General features: G+C 39.0%; 2 protein-coding genes across 14 annotated transcripts; one reads left to right on the top strand and one right to left on the bottom strand.

The window, feature by feature from the left end:
- Window positions 1-1,888: 1,888 nt before the first annotated feature.
- On the top strand, window positions 1,889-7,304 carry r-l (rudimentary-like; the record flags this gene model as incomplete). The annotated part of the gene is made up of 7 exons (XM_086981610.1): window positions 1,889-2,027; window positions 2,362-2,477; window positions 4,160-4,337; window positions 5,168-5,256; window positions 5,605-5,728; window positions 5,889-6,193; window positions 6,347-7,304. Coding segments are annotated over 7 exons (1,515 nt in total), but the record flags the coding sequence as incomplete, so codon positions are not given.
- A 411-nt stretch (window positions 7,305-7,715) lies between these two features.
- LOC111243690 (pentatricopeptide repeat-containing protein 2, mitochondrial-like) lies at window positions 7,716-17,052 on the bottom strand. Of its 13 annotated transcripts, none has more exons than XM_086981600.1 (8): window positions 16,669-17,052; window positions 16,235-16,388; window positions 14,577-14,854; window positions 13,381-13,489; window positions 11,848-12,943; window positions 11,309-11,487; window positions 10,824-10,890; window positions 7,716-8,886 (listed from the first exon to the last, which is right to left on the bottom strand). In XM_086981600.1, exons 5-8 carry the CDS (start codon window positions 12,912-12,914, stop codon window positions 8,844-8,846), a joined length of 1,356 nt encoding a protein of 451 aa, XP_086837726.1. In that variant the 5' UTR covers window positions 12,915-12,943; window positions 13,381-13,489; window positions 14,577-14,854; window positions 16,235-16,388; window positions 16,669-17,052; the 3' UTR covers window positions 7,716-8,843. The 13 variants fall into 13 exon arrangements, with proteins under 13 accessions (XP_086837726.1, XP_086837725.1, XP_086837731.1 ...); XM_086981599.1 differs by having other exon boundaries at window positions 16,239-16,388; XM_086981605.1 differs by lacking the exon at window positions 14,577-14,854 and having other exon boundaries at window positions 16,239-16,388.
- Between the last annotated feature and the right edge of the window lie 1,646 nt (window positions 17,053-18,698).

Below are 18,698 nucleotides of genomic sequence, written 5' to 3'. Positions count from 1 at the left end.
AAAATTTATCAAAATTGTTCAAAGAACATTTTCATCTAGTTTACACAGAAGTTAAGGGTCATTTTAAACAAGAGAATACTAATTGCCTATTAACTCATCTAGATTAGCTCCGATATTTAATCTTTAGGATTTTTTGCGTTTTCTTTTAACCTGTTAAACTTTTTTCTTCATTTTGGACCACTCTTCTTCTAAGGTAGTCTTAATCTGGTATGAGCCTAGAAAGTAATTTTGTGGGTATTTTTTGTATCTGGCATGTGGTAATTATATATGACTAGCAGAACTAACACTTCTAGCAAACAGAACATTTTTAAATGTTTGTTTTTGTTTGGATAGGTCAGACTAAAACACATCGTAAAAATGCCCCGTATTTAGATATCATACCTTGTATATATCAATAACGGGGCTAAAAATTAATCGAACTTAAATATTATGTAAGTTGCTTTGCTTAAAACTTCGTCGAAGTATCAAATCGGATAATGTAGCACTTTTCTGTGGGAACTCATGTGTCCTTGATTATTTCCTTCTATTTATACCATATTCATATTATTTTCACGTTTTTATTCTAATAATATCGCGATAGTATAAATAAGATAGTAGTAATAATACTATACCAATTTCGGTATGATAGCATTTTATTTGTATATATATTCATATCAGTCTTGAGGATGCGCTTTTCTGAATCAAGCAGGCCACCGCTGAGGCCAATGGGAGTGACATGTGTAGAAATAAATTACCCAAATACATTTGCGATCCATATGTATATACAAAGCATAATAACAATCACTCCTATTTCGTGTACATGATCTAAACAGAAGATACATTTACCAAATATAAAAATGAATCCATTATGATCATTATGATAAACAATTAAATAGAGAAACAAACTAAAAAAGAAAAAAAGTTGATTGGTTAGTTACGGGAAGAACCGCAGATAGATACAGAGTTCCAGTGAATGAAATTACACCAAAACTGTCAGCTAGAAGCACGGCACAGAAAAACAATTCGATAGCAGACAAGCTAGGTATAGAATAGCTCCATATGATGAGCGCGAATGATAGCATTGGGCCACATCATTCTGACAGACCCAATTTGTGTCCACGGTCTGTGGCAGCTGTTGTGTAAATAGAGGGGCGGAATTTTTAGCTCAATATTAAAGTCAGCTGTTTATGAGAGGAGTATTCGGTTGCAGCTGTCGCAAACACTGTCGCCTATGACATGTACAAACAAAGCAGAATGTAATTTTTATCCGATAGTTGTGACAATTTTCTTTTAGGAGTCCTTATTCCATTTCACCGTATAAATATATTGATTCTTCGCTAACAAAGCAGACAAAGCACCATGGTAGTACTCCGCTGCTAATATTCAGGCCTCTTATATCGCTGTAGCACGTTTCTTAGGCCTATGATGATTATAGTCTTTCCATTTCATATATCTCGTTCTCTTTTTGGCCCTAGCACAAAGCAACCGTTGACAACAGGTGAATATTTCTAAAGGCTTAGTACCAGTGATCGTATAGTTGTGCTAAATACTTGACATCACCCATATGTTCTGACTCGGTTCAATGTCGCTCACTCTCATCTCAACTTCAAGTTAACCTCTCTAAGATCCTCACCGATCATCCCTAGTCCAGTCCTTCTTTCCTAATTTGCTACCCCTTGCTCACATTTTGGCGCGACATGGTCCCTCGTAGACTTCCATACCGTCTGCAAATGAAAACCACGTGTGGATTGCTAGTTTGCTTTGTTTTGGTGAGACAAAAGCTGGTTTCTAGTGGATCAACCTGTTGAATCCTATAGGGATTTTTGATTGGTGAAAATTTGAAAATGAAATTGGAGTTTGACGTAAATAGCGGGCTATAAAGGATGGGACATTTTTTGTGAAAAAATAACAGAAGCACGAATACAAAAATGGTGTATCAATATGGAGCGCGCCAGTTCAGTCCACGTATAAGGACCTAGCGTGCTTTTACACGGCTGCTCAGTTTCGAGTTGTGCTTCCGTTAACGATTTTGTTTAATGCTATAATTTGTGAGTCCAATGGAATGTTTGAAAGCATTGCTAGAGTTAGCTTAAAAACCCTGACTGATCAACTATTGAAGGAATATTCTATTAATTTGGTAGGTGGTAAAGATAGATACATTTTTGAAAAGTAGGAGATATCTGCCAGTTTTGCTATAATACTCAGTAAATTCAATTGTGCAATTTACACGGACGGATCCAACTGTGAGTACAGCAGTAGCAGTAGCATCGCCACATTGAAGTCCCTTTGTACGCCATAAGTAGATTTTGGAAGGCATGGAGAACCGCAAGCTTGTCCTAAATGATATTCATTCCTCTATGATAATGGCTGACCTATTCAAAGCTGGTGTTGTCAAATTCGGCGAGTTTACATTGAAAAGTGGTGTAACTTCACCAATTTACATTGATCTTCGAGTTGCCATATCTCAACCCGAACTTCTCACGAATATCGCCGACGCGGTAAGTGTCTACTTTTAGTTTGATCGATATTTGAGCTTACAAGTTTATTTCATTATTCATTTGATGTTTGTCAAGTAGTGTCGTAATTTCTGTTGTTGATAGCATGCTTGCCTATAACACTTAGGGGCACATAAGGTGACCTAGGTTAGGAACCGGACGTACACGCACATATTCGTGTTTTGCCGGTTGTCTAAGGCCGCCTGTCCTAGGTGGTGACACGGGACTTATTTGGAAACATTTCAGGTGCAGTCGTTTATTACTTTCTTCATCTAGCTTCCACTGTGTTATCCGGCGTTATCCCCAGCGCCATAATTAGGTGATGGTAGAAATTGGCTGCCGATGATTACATAAAGCAGCAGTCTCCAAATAAATGCTCATATGGTTTCATATGTATATAGCATATTTGTTCTTTGGGAGGTTAAAAAAAGCCTTTTATCAGGTTGGGATTGCAAGGTACTAACGTAGTGAGCTTAAGGTTTTATACGACGTACGTAATCTATTCTTCTGCATTCCTTAAAAAGATAACACGAACCGACAAGGAAATTACTGCCTCATAGTGAAAGACTACACCGTAAAGTAATAGATCCTCTCAGGCTCATTGTTCTGATAGGCCTAATGACTTCCTTGTAGATCGGTACTCAAAGATAATGTGAATGACCCCACAACAGTGCAACAAAGTATTGCCCTTGATAGTCTATAAAAGCACACACCTTCAATAATGCGCAAATGATTCTTTTATCATATAATGCGCGTTATACTCGATATGGTCAAGAAAATCGCTCACCGTACATTTATTATACGAGAATTTAAAATAAATCAACTGGTAAATTTTTACGATCTGTTAAACGGTTTTTAAAAATTTTTACGGTACCGTTACGAAGACAAAGTGCGGCAAAAATATATTTCTGTGGTTTTCTATAGCATGAGGTCCTTGAATAAAAAGTAAAAGTACGGTTGATTTCAATCGACTCTATCCATATAGTGAGTGGTGTCAGCGTGTTTATTTCCAAAGATGTGGCGTCGTTGTTGAAAGACGGTATTGTAGTCAGTATCATCACAATTAAATCGAGATTGTTGATTATGTGATTTGCGTCTTGTCGAAGAGATTCCATAATTATGAGATATGGTTAATACACTTCAATTATATTATTATATTATTACTTCAACAACAATCTCCAACGAACACGTTCAATACGATTTTTTTTGATGATATAATTTCTCAAGCAATATATATACATATATATATGTATAAAAAATATGCTTTTTCATAGTATCATAGAATCAAAATACTTTCTTGTTACCCCATGTTACGGATAGGGAACGTGATCAGATTCACACAACCCAAACTGAGCGTCTTTTGCTATAAACTGAAAAAATTGAGTCGCAAGGAGGGACTAAAAGAGAGGCGTCGTGACTGAGAGTCCGTTTCAGCCATTCCGGACTGCGATCGTCAAATTATGACGATTCCCAGAAGACGGAGCTTGTTGATTAACAAGTTATGGACATATTTACCCATAGGTACTATTATTTACATATTTATTGATATGTTATTGCCATAAGAGATAAATAGAGATCCAGCTGTAAGTCGACCGTTAGACTCAAAATTGTCGACAAAGACCCTAGAATTCTAGGATTGAAGCTTATCACACGAGTGCTACTCATGTCATTTCCTATATTTACAGGTGGGTCGTGAGATACGGCGGGCCGGCGTCGAGTACGATCGATTATGCGGCGTTCCTTATACGGCTCTGCCAATAGCTGCTGTGCTTTCGTCTAGGTCGAACAGATCAATGATTTTTCGGCGGAAGGAAGCCAAAAGTTATGGCACGAAAAAATTAATTGATGGCGAATATCAGCAAGGTATATGGCCGATATTTAGACAAAAAGTGAAATAATGAACTAGTTATGGCTGCGTGTTTTCAGATTTATTCACAATAATTTTTAAAGCAAAGTTAAAAAGTTCAAGATTTTCAATTACATTTAATCACATTTGTTGACTCGTGTTATGCATATACATATGATAGTCATAACTAACTGATAACTTATTTACATTTTCTAGTAGAATCGACATTAGAATTTGCGCACGACAGAAAACAATGGTAATGCCGAGCGTAATAGCGTCAAAAATGTAGAGCATACTCGTGCATATATGTAGAATAGTAAATAAAACACGACTGGACGACAAAACGACACATCAATACCTATTGAATCGTAGCGCAATTCAGCACATTATTAGATAAGATTAAGCATAAGTTAGCTGATCAAAAGATCTATAGGTCTGATCTGCGGCTAAGGACACCGATTTGGTTTGAGGTGTCTACGTGCAAATATTATATTTCTTAAAAAGAAGCATATATATATATTTTTTTTCTCTCCGATAGCCGTAAACATCGTAATTTCTAGCAGGCACACAGCTACCGCATCCTAAAAAGGTTTCTGTGGTTAGCTGCCAGCGGATAGAGTTCGGTCCCTCTGTCTGGCCAGCGCACGTCACCAAGTGCGCAGTAATATATTTCTTATCAACGAGCACCGCAGTGGCACTCATCGTGACGTACTCATTGATTCCTTTTTGCAACTCTCGGTAAATTTTCGATTATCTTATGGCTATATGTTATGGGTATGCGTCTGAACGCTAATTAGGCATTTAATTGTAAAGCGCGTACATCTGTGTACAACAATTATAATTTCAGGAGATAGGATCGTAATTGTAGAGGACGTCGTTACGAGCGGATCATCTATATTAGAAACTGTGAAACTGCTCGAAGATGTTGGCCTTAAGGTGACAATATAGTAGTATATTTAGCGCAAATTTAAAAATAAATTAAAAAAAAAACTAAAAGCGTGTAGATATACATATACAGGGTAGGACAAAAGTTGTTTGTTGTGTTATACATTGTATATCTACATGTATATATTTTTTGCACATTTTAACGTCCCGTACGTAAGCCGTTAAAGAAACGCGTTATCACTTTACGTTATTACTAACAGGTTTTTTTAACGGTTTAAGTACGGGGCGTAAAAATCAAGACATGTTTATCTATATATAATCACCCTAAGTGAGCGTCTTAAAGTAGCCATATGTAGGTTGCCTTACTAATATTTCTTTGTACACTGTTGCATTTCTCAGGCGACTGAAGCGTTTACGGTAATCGATCGCGAACAGGGTGGAAAAGAATTTTTGAAAGAGCACGGCGTTAACCTGCATTCGATTTTCACTTTGTCGAGCATTATTACTCAGTTAGAGACTGAAGGTTGGAAGCGACTCGTGCATTTGAAGCTTACGTTTTACCCATTAGCGATGTATATAAATAAAAGCGTAAATATATATATATATATATATATATATTTCACTTTGTAGCAGTGTTCACGAAATAACATAACTGGTATTTGTTTTTGCTCTTATTTCAAAAGGTAAAATCGCTTCTAATACAGCTAAAAAAGCTCGCGATTTTATCGCGAATGTCCGTCCTGACCTAACAGCCGATGCGAAAACTTTGGTCAAACCACGAATTTCATTCGAGGAGCGGGCAAAGTCTGCTAGACACCCTGTTGCCAAACGCCTATTTGAAATTATTTCCGCGAAGAAGACGAACTTATGTGTAGCTCTTGATGTGACCACTACTGACAAATTGTTGCAGCTTGCGGAACAATTGGGTCCGTACGTTTGTGCTCTTAAAACTCATATAGATCTCATTGACGACTTCGACTATAGACAGGTTTGTTGTGTTTAAAAATGTTTAAACAAGGTTGATGCAATATGAGACTTTTTGCTCATCTTTGTTCTGATGCTAAATGTATATCTTTAAATGGATTTTTATTTGTGTACCATTTATAAGAGCGACATGTTTTGTAACTCTCTATTCTTTTAGGTTATACCCCGCCTCCAAGAGCTAGCTCGCAAGAACAACTTCCTTTTGTTCGAAGATCGAAAGTTTGGTGATATCGGTGAAACTGTACAGAGACAGTATTCTAAGGGTATCTACCGAATCTCTGAATGGGCTGATCTTGTGACCGTGCACGGTATCCCGGGTCCCGGAGTTATTCAGGGTCTTGCTAATTGCGTGAAACCTTACACCGAACGCGCCTGTATTGTGGTAGCCGAAATGAGTTCGAATGGAACGCTTACAACCGAAGCCTACAAGAAGTCCAGTGTCGACATCATTGAGAAGCATAGTGATTTTGCAATTGGGGCAGTGTCCCAAAGCCGGCTCAGCGAGTCTTCTTCATTTGTGCATATGACGCCAGGTGTTAAAATAAACGGCGGCGGAGACACTCTCGGGCAGCAGTACGTGACGCCCCAGATTGCAATCGGCGAAAGGGGTGCAGACGTGATCATTGTAGGACGAGGGATCACTGAAGCCCCGAACCCGGCAGATGTTGCTGTCCTATATGCGACCCAGGCGTGGAAAGCATACGAGGTTCTCAGTGCCTAGGCTTAGAGAGTTTCTTATACACCGCGATTCATCGATTTCAGCAAGCGGCCCATTGGTGTCTAGCTATTATTTTTGTCGCTTCAAAAAGCCAGCGTTACAAATTACGTCGGATTGAACTGTTGAAGTACTATTGAATATAATAGTACTTGAACTGACTCAAGTTTTCAAGCTTTTTTTTAATGAATAATAAAGGAATTTAACATACACAATGAAAAAATCCCATAATTAAACGCCAAATAGTGAAAAGCACTAGATTTGTAACGTTCTCCGCTGTTTCCTGTTATTAAATAAGCGAAGTTATTTCTGTGACACGTAAGCTGAAAATCTTTTATTTTTGCATCCTTTGATGTAAACAATGCTATTAAAATTTAAGAAAAATTCTGCTTTAACTTAATGCTGTACATGTGTCTTGCGTTTAACAAGTTTAAATTTAATAATAAGATTAATAAGAATTACTAATAGTGAGTTACAATTAAGCAATGAACAGTAAGTAAGTGATAGATATAATGGTAATTCAGAGTAAATAATTGCCTATTTTTTATTAACTACGATGGAATGTATTGCACCTAACTATAATGATTAAGCAGAGATGAAGGTTTATCCGTCAACGATCGCGCATTTTGCATGCAGCTGGATGTTCATATATAACCAAATAAATAAGTCAATAAAATAAACAACATATTTTACTACTAAAATTGGTACGAATAACTTTTCAAGCCAATTTTTACTAACCAAAAAAATGTATAAAATATTTTTTGTTAATCGCCTTCCACCTAGATCTAACAAAATAAAGAAAACATCTTAATGACTTCTAATGGCCATTGCTTAGCCACAATTTGTATTGCTTTAACATCATGAATCACGCAATTCTTCATCCGATAAGCGCTCTTTTAGTGGTTGTTTGCATTATTTCTTTCTTATCCAGTTTTGTTTTCCCCTTTACATTGGGCGATTCCCCTTTCAAAACAAACAGTGCTAGCGAACTTAGAACAACAAAGTACAATGACATAATAGCTAAGCGAGCGTAAGTAACATTGTGAATGATATGATCTTTCCTTGGAGATAGCATAAATCACTGCACACAGGAAAAAATCCTTCGTTGACACTTTCATGCCGCGAAACAAAACTGCGTTATTCAGTAGTGCCCGTGTTCACCAATTTTTTGGAGCAGGGGTAACGATTGATAGGTAGTTACGATTAATGGACGCCGGCCAGCAAATCTGGTTTAAGTCAAGAGGACGTAAGTGAGCACTGTGAAAAAAAATACTTGCGGGTGTGTTTCTTTAGGCAGCTTTCGGATGTATGCCAGAAGCTACTCGCAGCTGCGTGCAAGTACCGGCCCCACGATAAACTCTGTAAAGTGAAACCACGGTAAAGGCGAACAAAATGTATTAAATAACATAGCAGTGGAAAATGATCTACGTCCATGAAGAGCCAGTCAAAAACGAGCAACAGTTTTGGACTGTTTAAGGATAGGAGTTTGGTAGGAATACAGTTTTCAAATGTATAATGGTCTTTTGTCATAAGTTCATAATTGTGTCATTTGAATTTCCATATCGAGATCTGGGCAAACGTATTTCCCGGCTGAGATTTCGACGTTATTGCCCGCTACGAAAGATGACTAGGATCTCTCGTCCACCTAAAACATTGGCTATAACCTACAATACCTGTGATCATTTTAAGTAGATTAGATGAAATCTGAATCAGACTGATATACTGCATAATCCTTGACAATCTGTACAACGGGGTTATTGCTGCATTGCTGTGTTTTAGTTAAATATGCGCCTACGAACCATCGAGAAAACTGCTATGTTTGTGCTCTATCTGCATGAGAAAATTTAACCAGAGCGACTATTTTATATTGGTCACAACGTATCTTATAACTATGAATTCTTCCAGTCAGATTTGAGTAGACGTATCGTCGAGGCCACGACTATGCATCTCCGTATGTCAACCGGTGACAAACACATTCGCTCCTGCAATAAATATGAATTCCCAATATCAATCCATTTTTTTCTAGCTACATACTGTTAGGTTTAAGTTAAATATCCGCCGAATTAACGGAACGGAATATTGAAACTGGGTTCACGCTTTGTTTACTTGCATTGTCTTGAAGTTAGCAAAAGGATGGGCCACTGATTATAATTGGAAATGGTTGATTATTAACGATATAAAGCGATATTGATAGTTGCCTCTTCTATTTTTGTCGCCCTCATGAGTGTTTTTGTTATGCTATTCAACATAGTACAGCCACCGTAGCTTTCAGGAGGTAAATCCGATTATGATTATTTTTTATATATATTAGCAAACAACATTTACCTAATTCGTTTATCCCTAAATGATGTGGACTATTGTTCCCAGACAAAAAGATCCAACTCGACGACATTGCGCGTTAATTTGAAATCAGCATGTTTGATGGCCGACCCATTCGTCAGGGAACATACTTAGCATGGATAGTTATTTAGTATTTTGCTCCTAGGTTCCCTTATTTCTGGTACAGCCTATCATTTCTCTTTCTATGCGTATACAACTATCTATTTTATTAGAACCCAATCCCTGAGTTTTCCTTTTACTACCAACAATTACTCCTAATTTAGCTGAATTCTGATCTTCTGATAATAATCGGCCGTTCCCCATCAGTAGTTTGTTTGCTGCGTTATTCTGCTAATGCACGCACGCAAGGCTGTTTCATCATCCTAGCGATTAAAACAATTGGCCTTAATAAACGCTCTTCGTTTTATACAATCTGCTTACATCGCTTTACGTTGCATACTTATACACGAATGTATTTACCAGTGAATGTTATAAAAAAAAAGCAGACCGCCAAAAATAACAAAACTGACTAGATTTCACTAGAAGGACACCGAACGTAAAAATGTGTCAATCTTGTCCCTCCTAGTAACAAAATTACTATTCTTTGGCTTGGCCAGTTTTTTTTTACCTTTTATGTCTCGCTTCATTTTGATTGTTCTTAAAATCGTTCTTTATACCGACGTGACATATTATGTATTTGATTTTTTTATTTTTTGTATAAACAACACTACCTAGCATGATAAAAGCAGACAACAGAATATGGCCTGGAATCCTAATACAGTCCAACCAATAAGTACTCTTTATATATATATATTTCCCTTTTTAAAATTTTCCTACGTTTCTTTTAGCCAGCTCAATAAACATTACTGGTTCACAGATACAACAAGAACAGGCTAATGCAGCAGGCCGCGCAGTCGACTTGTGGGGGCAAGAGGTATCGTGGCAAGAAACCTCGCACAGACACATCCGTTGTGTTCAATGCAAGGACAAACCAATTTCCACCTAGATGTCCCTTCTGTACAATGTAATAGTTGAAACGGGAGGAGAGTGATAACCGCGTGATATCCGCCAGGATATGATCTGTTCGGCCACTGGGTCCGCCGCAAGATTATCAAAAAGTGGACATTTCTCCAGCGGTTTTGTTTTGTCACGTTTTTTATATATACGCTTTCTTGTCATTGTTTTCTGTATCTGTTGACGTATTTTGACCACATATTCTACTGTTTATATATGAGGTTCTTCTGGATACTTTAAGTACTCCCGTAATATCACCAGCTTCATCAGCTGAATAGATTTTTCGTATTGAGTTATTAATGTCCTTCGTGTGTGTCGTTTTCCTGTGCTAGTCTATGTTCCATTCTTTCAATACAGATATCAGGTATCTAACATCGATGATTTAGGAGAAACAAATTTCATTGCCATAACCGCTGCAAATAATAATAATAAGAAGAAGAAGAAAATTACTCCATCTAACTGTCATTGCTGCAATTGTTTGTTATAACATTAGCAACTTAGTATTCGAATTTTATAAGAAAAAAACAGTAATACTTTTTTTCTGTATTATATAATTATTAAATATTATTATATTATTCATCGGGACCATGAGTTAAGGTGGGTCGCCGAAGAGTCGCGCTGGGAGAATCCGGCGAAGGAAATGACCGGTGATCCTGAAAAGTTGACAATTTTTTCCGCAACGAAAGGCATGACAAACAAAAACATGCAATGGGTCTTATCTTAATTATAGTATCTTAAAACTCGCTCCATGTTTGTATCTATTTAGAATGAAGGCTAGCTAAGCCGAGACCATCGGAACGTCTCAAGGAAGTAGGTCGTTCGTGTTTAAATTAACCAACTACTTCAAGTGAGCTTGGCAGATAACACCGGACCTCTTTATATTGTGGCTCTAGTTGACAGACTATGCTTGAGAAACTACGTTAAAAAGATTTTTTCATTTATCGTATCGTATCCTACTTCAAATCAGTCCTTTAAGTTATATAAGTATTTACTTGTCTTTTCAGACAGCTCAGATATCCTTATCTACATCGAAATAAATGAAAATAATTATTACATTCAAAGATGTCGAACCTACTCTGAACATGGCCAGTGGTGGGTTAGTATCCCTGGACTTTTGTTGCATTGGTCGGTTGAGAAGTTCATCGATTGTCGATGTCGAGAGATGGTTTCCTTCTTTAAGGGCCCGTTGTAGCTGTGAGAAAAGTTGCAACCGTTCGGTATCACCTTTCTTTTCCAGATTCTTGTGAATTCTGACGCCAAACAAAATTGCAATAGCACAGGTCATAATGCATGTAATTTCAAATCTCATTGCTATGCAAGCACGACTCTTTTGAGGGACAGGAAACACGAAAGTTATTAACCCCTTATGTGTTTAATATGAGTACTCACATTGTCTCAACGTCATGCCAGTGTTCTATACCTACTACCTAATGTATATGAAGTACAACAGCTTTTTCATCTTATAGCACTCTTCCATACGCCGGTTGAACTCTAGCTTGCCCTTATAATCCCATTACCTTCTGCATCATTGGTAAGCAACGAGTGATGGTTTAATCAAAAATAAATAATCTCAAAAATTATATAGATAAAACTTTTTTAAAAAGTCTCACCGATCAAGAGTATCTTGACAGATCTCCGAATCACCCTGTCTCAAATGATGGTATTGATGAATGATCGATCGTAACACCAGAAAGATATCCTCATACCGATCTAAATGACTGAGCGCTATTAATCGAAGGTTTCGAACCGTTATATAATTAATTTGTGCGGTGAGCGCCAGGAGTTCCATGGCCAGTTTAGGCTCGTTCATGTTAAGAGCTAATGCCGCAGTGAATGTCAAACCCTTGCGCAGGACCAGGGCTCCGCTTTGCCTCGCTTCACGAATGAGTTTCAATGCAAACTCGTAGCTTTCCTTTGTCGAGATTTGGTAACATGCGCCCAGTACCAGCACAACACAGTCGCGAGGAAAACGCGTTCCGTGGAGCTGCTGCTGTCGCATGTGTTGATAGAGGTCTAGTACGTCATCGTAACGACCCTTCTTGTACAGAAGGTCCATAGCAATCTGGTACGAGCTGAACTGGTCGAAAAAGCCCGCCAATTGTGGGTCTTTCAAGACCTGTATGGCCAGGTCGGGCTTGTCGAGCACGTAAAGTAAACGGATAGCGACCGGACCGAACACGAAGGTACCGAAGCGGAGTGACTTCGTCTGCTCGTTGAACCGCCGCATCATACGAACGCAGAGGTCAATGTCGTCGTCGCTCTCGCATAAACTCACCACGTTTTTAAGGTCCTCGGTGAACACCATGGCGTTACTCCCACTGCTATTTGCGGTACTTACGGCGCCGGAGTCACAGGCAGCGGCGCCAGATGACGAGCCTGCAGTACCTTCCTTTTCTATCTCGGCCGGAATCGGTCGGAAATATTCCCGGATACGTGCCATAAAGCGTTCTTTATCGGGCCCAAACTGCGCTTTGACCCTTTCGCGCTGCTCGACGAACTTGTCCATCCCGAGTGACTGAGCCGTGTACAACGCCCGGGTTTGTTGCACTGGCTGCTGTTGTTGCTGTGTCATTGACGATGATTGTTGTTGCTGGGCATGGTAAGGTGCGCAGTGGTTTGGGGTCAGCCTCGCTGGATGAAGGCATCGAAGCAAGGGGCGCATTCCGAGCGAGGCCATGACTAACTCTATGGACAAGGGAAAATTGGCTAAGCCGAACATGATAGAACTTTATTAGTCTAAGCGATAGCAGGGAAAGAGTTGCTTTTGTACGGTCTTGTGGCGATGCTTGAGTAGGCTCTAGAATTAGCGATGTTATTGTAACCTGTGTTCTTAGACTACGAATCGAAGTGTGATTAGCTCGATTGTAGTCACAAATTGTTGAAAAGGTCGCACTGGGGGAAGCAAGACAACGCTAGAATGACCGCTAGAAATAACCCGCGGAAAGTGCCCGCTAAATGAAAGAAAATCAATGCACCTATTGCGGACACAACATAGAATTTGAGCAAGTTGGCCGATAGTTCTAATCTTACATTAAAAATTTTTGATTGTTGGGTCCATTTGACAGGGACGAATGTACAAGTAAATGAAAACCTCGTGAAAGTAGATTTATTTGGCGATTGATGCGTTGATTCAACGGGTGTACCTTTGTGCTGTGTTTGTATTCCGTACTCGAACTTGATTTGATTAGCTACAACGAATGGCTATTTTCGACAGTAATGGTTTTGATGACGCGGTGAAGCGGATTTGCACTGCTGAAATTAACACAGATTGCACATAAAGTTAGCCTTACAGTGCACTAAGTCTGTGTACACGAGAGGTATCACTTGCTTTTTAATTATTGTATCAACATTTTTGGTATTCATTGCGAGGCAGTTTTATTAGTGCATGGGTTCTGTTACCTAAAAGTTAAAAAAAAATACTATCGTTTGCTCTTGAAACACAAAATATATGAACTCTATTTTCATACGCATTCTCTGCTATTGATAAATTGCATACGTTGTCCTAAGTCGTATGATTATAAATGATCAGTTATCCTTTGCGATTAACAACAAATCATAGTTGACACAATTACTTCTTAAATCAGATTACTATATGACCCGTGCATGTGAGTCCACAATTAGCGATGATGTGTTCAGGCCTGATTTTTTGACTAATTAGAAGAAAAAAGAGGTTGGCCATAACTACATGGGGCATATCATCAAAGAACAAGAACCTGTCCATGAGCTTCCACCATGCGGGTATTTAATGCTTTTGATACGATCACGCAACATCTTTGCGTTATCTGACTGAATTTTATTATACGAATTTGTGCACAATTCACCTGCTTAGTCAAGTGAAACTCTACTACCCGAAGCTAGAAGCCCTACGATGATTTGATGCTTGGCCGACACCGTTTTAATTGGTACTATTGGTTTAATACCTGTTTAGAAAACCAATTCCATTTTATTCGATACCAGTTAATCAACACGCGTTCAGCATATCAATAGTACTAATAGTAGAATTCACAACTAACATCCACACATTCTCCAAAGTGATTGATAAAATATAAAATTATTTTAAATAAATATAAACATATTTAACATACATTTTTCTATTAATAAAACAACAATAACTGGCAACACACACACATTCATTTTTTAGTTCGAAATAAACAGCGTGCTCCAAACAAACTCTCTAATTCAGTTTATGTTTAGCATCCTGACATTTTCACATGGGCTGGATACCAGTTGCTTTGCGCCTAAGTCGCGCACTGTAGTCTCTCATACTAATACTGTGTATGCAGATACATGTACTCATAATACAAACAATCACCATATTATTTAGTATTTAGCCACAGACCTTGCGACATAAAGCCATGTACTCATGCTCATAAAGGCCGGGCTTATCCCAGCACCAACAGCAGTAATGTGACCATGATCATCGAGAGCATCAGCAAGCAGTCACCGTCCGCGGTCACGACAAATTTAAGGGGCAAAGCTTTTTTCATAGACGTGGCTGCTCCGCTCGTTATTCCGAAAGGATTCCTATTGCTGTCCCTCTTGCTCGGTAAAAATCGCCAGATCGATTCTGCCCTCAGGGCTCAGTGACGTGCCCAGCTGGTGGGCATGGCCACGGAGCTGAAACAGGGACGGCGCAACCTTTAGTGCAACGAATGTTCCACAGAAACGGCAACGACCCCTAATCTGTACAAAGCAAATTATTGCGTTTAAATAGGCGATTATCTATGGTTCGCAGCTCCGAGTTCACGGTTGCGAGTGCATTGTTTTCATTAAGACCCGTATAGCGACTAAAAACAACAACAACAGTTCTCTTCGCGGCTAATCTACCATTTATCCCACTCGTCTGCCGCATGTAATAGATGTCGGAACCCTCATGCGGGCAAAGGATACACAAGTTTCCTTGTAAGAGCACATAATTCCCAAACTAATTTTTCTTTCTTTTCTATCCATCTCACAAGGGTGCCTTCTCTCGTAGAACAAAATCCTACAAACAAATTCTTTTACGGTTAATGCAGTACAACGGAATTATCGTCGTCTACTAGTAACGGTAATTTGATTTGCTGACTGTAGCAATTAGCTATTGTTTCTACTTGCCGCATATTCATATAATGTCAGTCTATAGATGCGTATAACTTCTGTGCCAGTTGCGGACTACCCTAAAAGCTTTTATCATCTATTTTCAATGACGTTTATGATATATCTTCAAAACGAAAGTAGCCGTTCTTTTTCTGTTATCTATTACGCTTTGGTGACTTATAAAGATATTTATTCAAATGAAATCCTATTACGTTACAAGGCAACAACACAGCACATCAAAGGAACACTTATAACTGCCATGTTCGCCTTGTGCAATGTTAAACACCCTGTCACATTCGCTGTATCACAAGAAAAACGATTTCTTTTCGCTAATCGACGCTCGTCTATTTCTTTTATAAACATTGCTTCGAACCCAGCACGTTGCTCCACGCCACCGTGATAGGCCTGCCCTACTCATGCTAGATGAATTTCAATGACCCTAATAGGTACCGTTTTAACGGAGCCATACGTTTTCCACGCACGTTCAAGTCTTTAGTGAATACAGTATCGACTCGGTTGCTTCCACTGTTTATAAAAGCACGAAAAAAAAGCGCCTCGTTAAGATTGAACCTGGCGTGCCGTGCACATTTCTGATCTATCCGAGTCACGTTTATAGTCGTTTGTGAGTCGCTACCGTTCTCCGCAAGCCTGTGGCTGGTACGGACTCACGTGACACATCTACCTACGAACGTGCATCGTTCAACTGGTTCGGGCATGAGAACCACATCTGACGACACCAGTAACACGATAAGCCAAACACATAGGCAGCACCGAGTCGGACAAATAGCCAAGGCAAAAAAATTCCTCGATTACGGGAGAGTGTAGTCCACAACATCCAGTCCGAATTAAGCTAAACGATGTCATAAAAACATATTATGACCGTGATATTGAGGAAGACTTGGACATTTTATGTGCACTTACATACCACTCAATACAGCATGAGTTCTCAATAAATGACGCCATTGTCGCCTTTTATTGTTAGATCCTCTAGAGTTTTTCCTCCGATACTGCCGTTAAGCATTGTTTTAGGTAGAGAACATTGCTTTCCATAGGCCTTGCTAGTGCCGCGTGGACGCTATAGGAATTGAATCGGACAAAATATTTCAACACATGTCAATGCCACCCAGAAGTTGGATTTCGTCCGAAATAAAATCACTACTGCTCTGATTCTTGCTGCTGCCAATTGTGCTATATAATTAATTTTATAATCGCTACGTTCCGCTCCAGGATAATAACAATGCCTCTATAAAAATATATACACTGGCCACGAAAATGAGAGCTGTCGAAGACTTTGTCCAGCGAACGAACAAGGCTACATCCATCTCCAATGTTCTGTCGACGGAAGCACCACTCACCTTACGCGAACTCGAGATGTGAGACTACACACGGCGAGCAAAATGCAAGCGATTATTATGTAAACATACATACGCACAAACAAACACCCATCCACCACTGAGGAACCAAACGCGGAATGCCTCTGGCGAAATATTTACGGGATGACACAATACAGGCTCAAGAAGTAGCGGAGATACTTCAACAGGATATCACAACTTTGTTTGTCGGAGCGCCGGAAAGTCCAGTTCGTCCGCAACAATGCCGTTATTGTCATTGACACTCTGGAAATATTTCCGTTTTTCTGTTAAACGACGGGAGTCTGCGTTTGCTGGTCATTCGGATCCATTAGTGAGCTGTATGGCCGCTTCGATCAGCTGCTCTTGGATACCGATAAAACAAACAGACAACAGTGGCAGCGATCAACAATAGTGGACAGCCAGTGTGAGGTACGAGCCTGCACGAGCACCGGGTGGTCTCTAAGGACAACACACAATAAGACTGTTTCTTCATTGACTAGGATAGCTTGCATTGTACTAATTATGCAATATTAGTAGTAAAAAAGTTATTGGATACGCTTTCGATTGCTGTTTTCCCGATGGGTTAAAAAAGATTTCGCTGATTTTAGGGCGATAAAATTTCTAGAAGATAAATGATCATTTGCATCGCGAGTTTCGAGAAAGAAATCAGCAACGACATCTATGTGATAGGATAGAATACGGTGGAGGCAAAGTGCTAACGGTGCTAAAAGTTCTAAACGAGACGGCAAATCACTCCAGATACAAAATTATTGCTGTTTCGTTCAGTTGTAGAGCGGTTCTGAAAGACAGAAAGTATTGCTTGCGTGCTAATGGCACCTGCAGAACTTAATAGAAAATGCATCGAGAGTAACCGCGACACTCTATGAGGTTAGGAAAAAAGCGAATTGAACAGAGCCCGCGTATTTTGAACAATTTTTCGGCTTGGTGCGTCTAGCGACGGAAGTATAGCATACATTGAGTATTGTCAAGACATAAGTGGGAATCCGAAGCGTAGCCGTTGGAGCTGGTGATTGCAAAGAGTTCTGGCTACCGTCATTTTCTGCTGGATTTCATCTATTTTGTAGGATTACGTCAGACAAAAGTAATGTTCTGGCTGCGAAGAAGAAAAAGGTGAAAATTGTATATTCTATACGTTTAGCGTATTGACTCATACCTAAACGAATATTTAGTAAATAAATGTGTTTACATATTCTTTTATATTTATATCATTGGCTTGATGGGAAGACGTTTGATTAATAACTTTTACTTTTTAATGTCAATTATGGTTAACGGTCCATGATTTTCAATAGATATATTCTTGTCGAAAAATGGAAAAGAAAGAATCTTACTGCTACACTTGAATTACTGAATTAGGAATTATCTCTATTTTTAACCACTCAGCGTCGAGTATATATTTGTCTGTGAAGTTGTTGGTGGAACCACTTATTATGAAAGCGATTTAGATATTTCTCAGCTTGCTGTTAGTCGTTGTTAGAAGTGAGAGCAAAACGGAAGACTGTTACCAGTGAACTTGGAGGTTCATGGCTACTTCAAAAGCGACTCGAAGAGGACATTCGAAGTGAAGTATATTGAGTAAGAAATGGAAAACTTTGTATTGTATTGTACTAACTTCGTTCGGCACGTCACAATGGCGTTTGTCAGAGAGTATATAATTAACTTATATACTGAATATAAAAGTCAGTTTTATCTACCTATCTATCGCAAAATCCGTAGTCGTTCGAAGTGTTCGTACCCTTTCGTTCAGACGTGTTTAAAACAGCGGCAGTGCCTTAGCAGGAAGATGGGTCGTTTAAGTGCAAATAGTCGTTGGGAACTAAAAAAAGACCTGGACTGGAAAAGTCGAGGGACGACTAAGATATGTATTATTTTATCGTTTGTATTTGATAAAAATATCAGAGTGGAAAGAGCATGATTGTGAAATTACAGCCAGGATCTCGCAACAACTGACGAAAGTTCCGTAGAAATTGTTTTGTTTCTCCCAAACGTATCTGATTCTTCATGATATTCAAAAA

The sequence above is a fragment of the Varroa destructor genome, unplaced genomic scaffold, assembly GCF_002443255.2.
Source record: "Varroa destructor unplaced genomic scaffold, Vdes_3.0 BEIS01000002.1, whole genome shotgun sequence".
Lineage (NCBI taxonomy): Eukaryota > Metazoa > Arthropoda > Arachnida > Mesostigmata > Varroidae > Varroa > Varroa destructor.
The sequence above is the reverse complement of the archived record's forward strand: the minus strand, read 5'-3'. Positions and strand labels throughout refer to the sequence as shown.

Excerpts from the sequence above, each read along its gene's own strand:
- LOC111243690 (XM_086981600.1), bottom strand. The coding sequence starts at position 12,914 with ATGGCCTCGCTCGGAATGCGCCCCTTGCTTCGATGCCTTCATCCAGCG. Across the intron at positions 11,488-11,847 it reads TGTCAAGATACTCTTGATCG|AATTCACAAGAATCTGGAAA; the intron begins GTGAGACTTTTT and ends GTTTGGCGTCAG. Across the intron at positions 10,891-11,308 it reads ACTGGCCATGTTCAGAGTAG|GATCACCGGTCATTTCCTTC; the intron begins GTTCGACATCTT and ends TCAACTTTTCAG.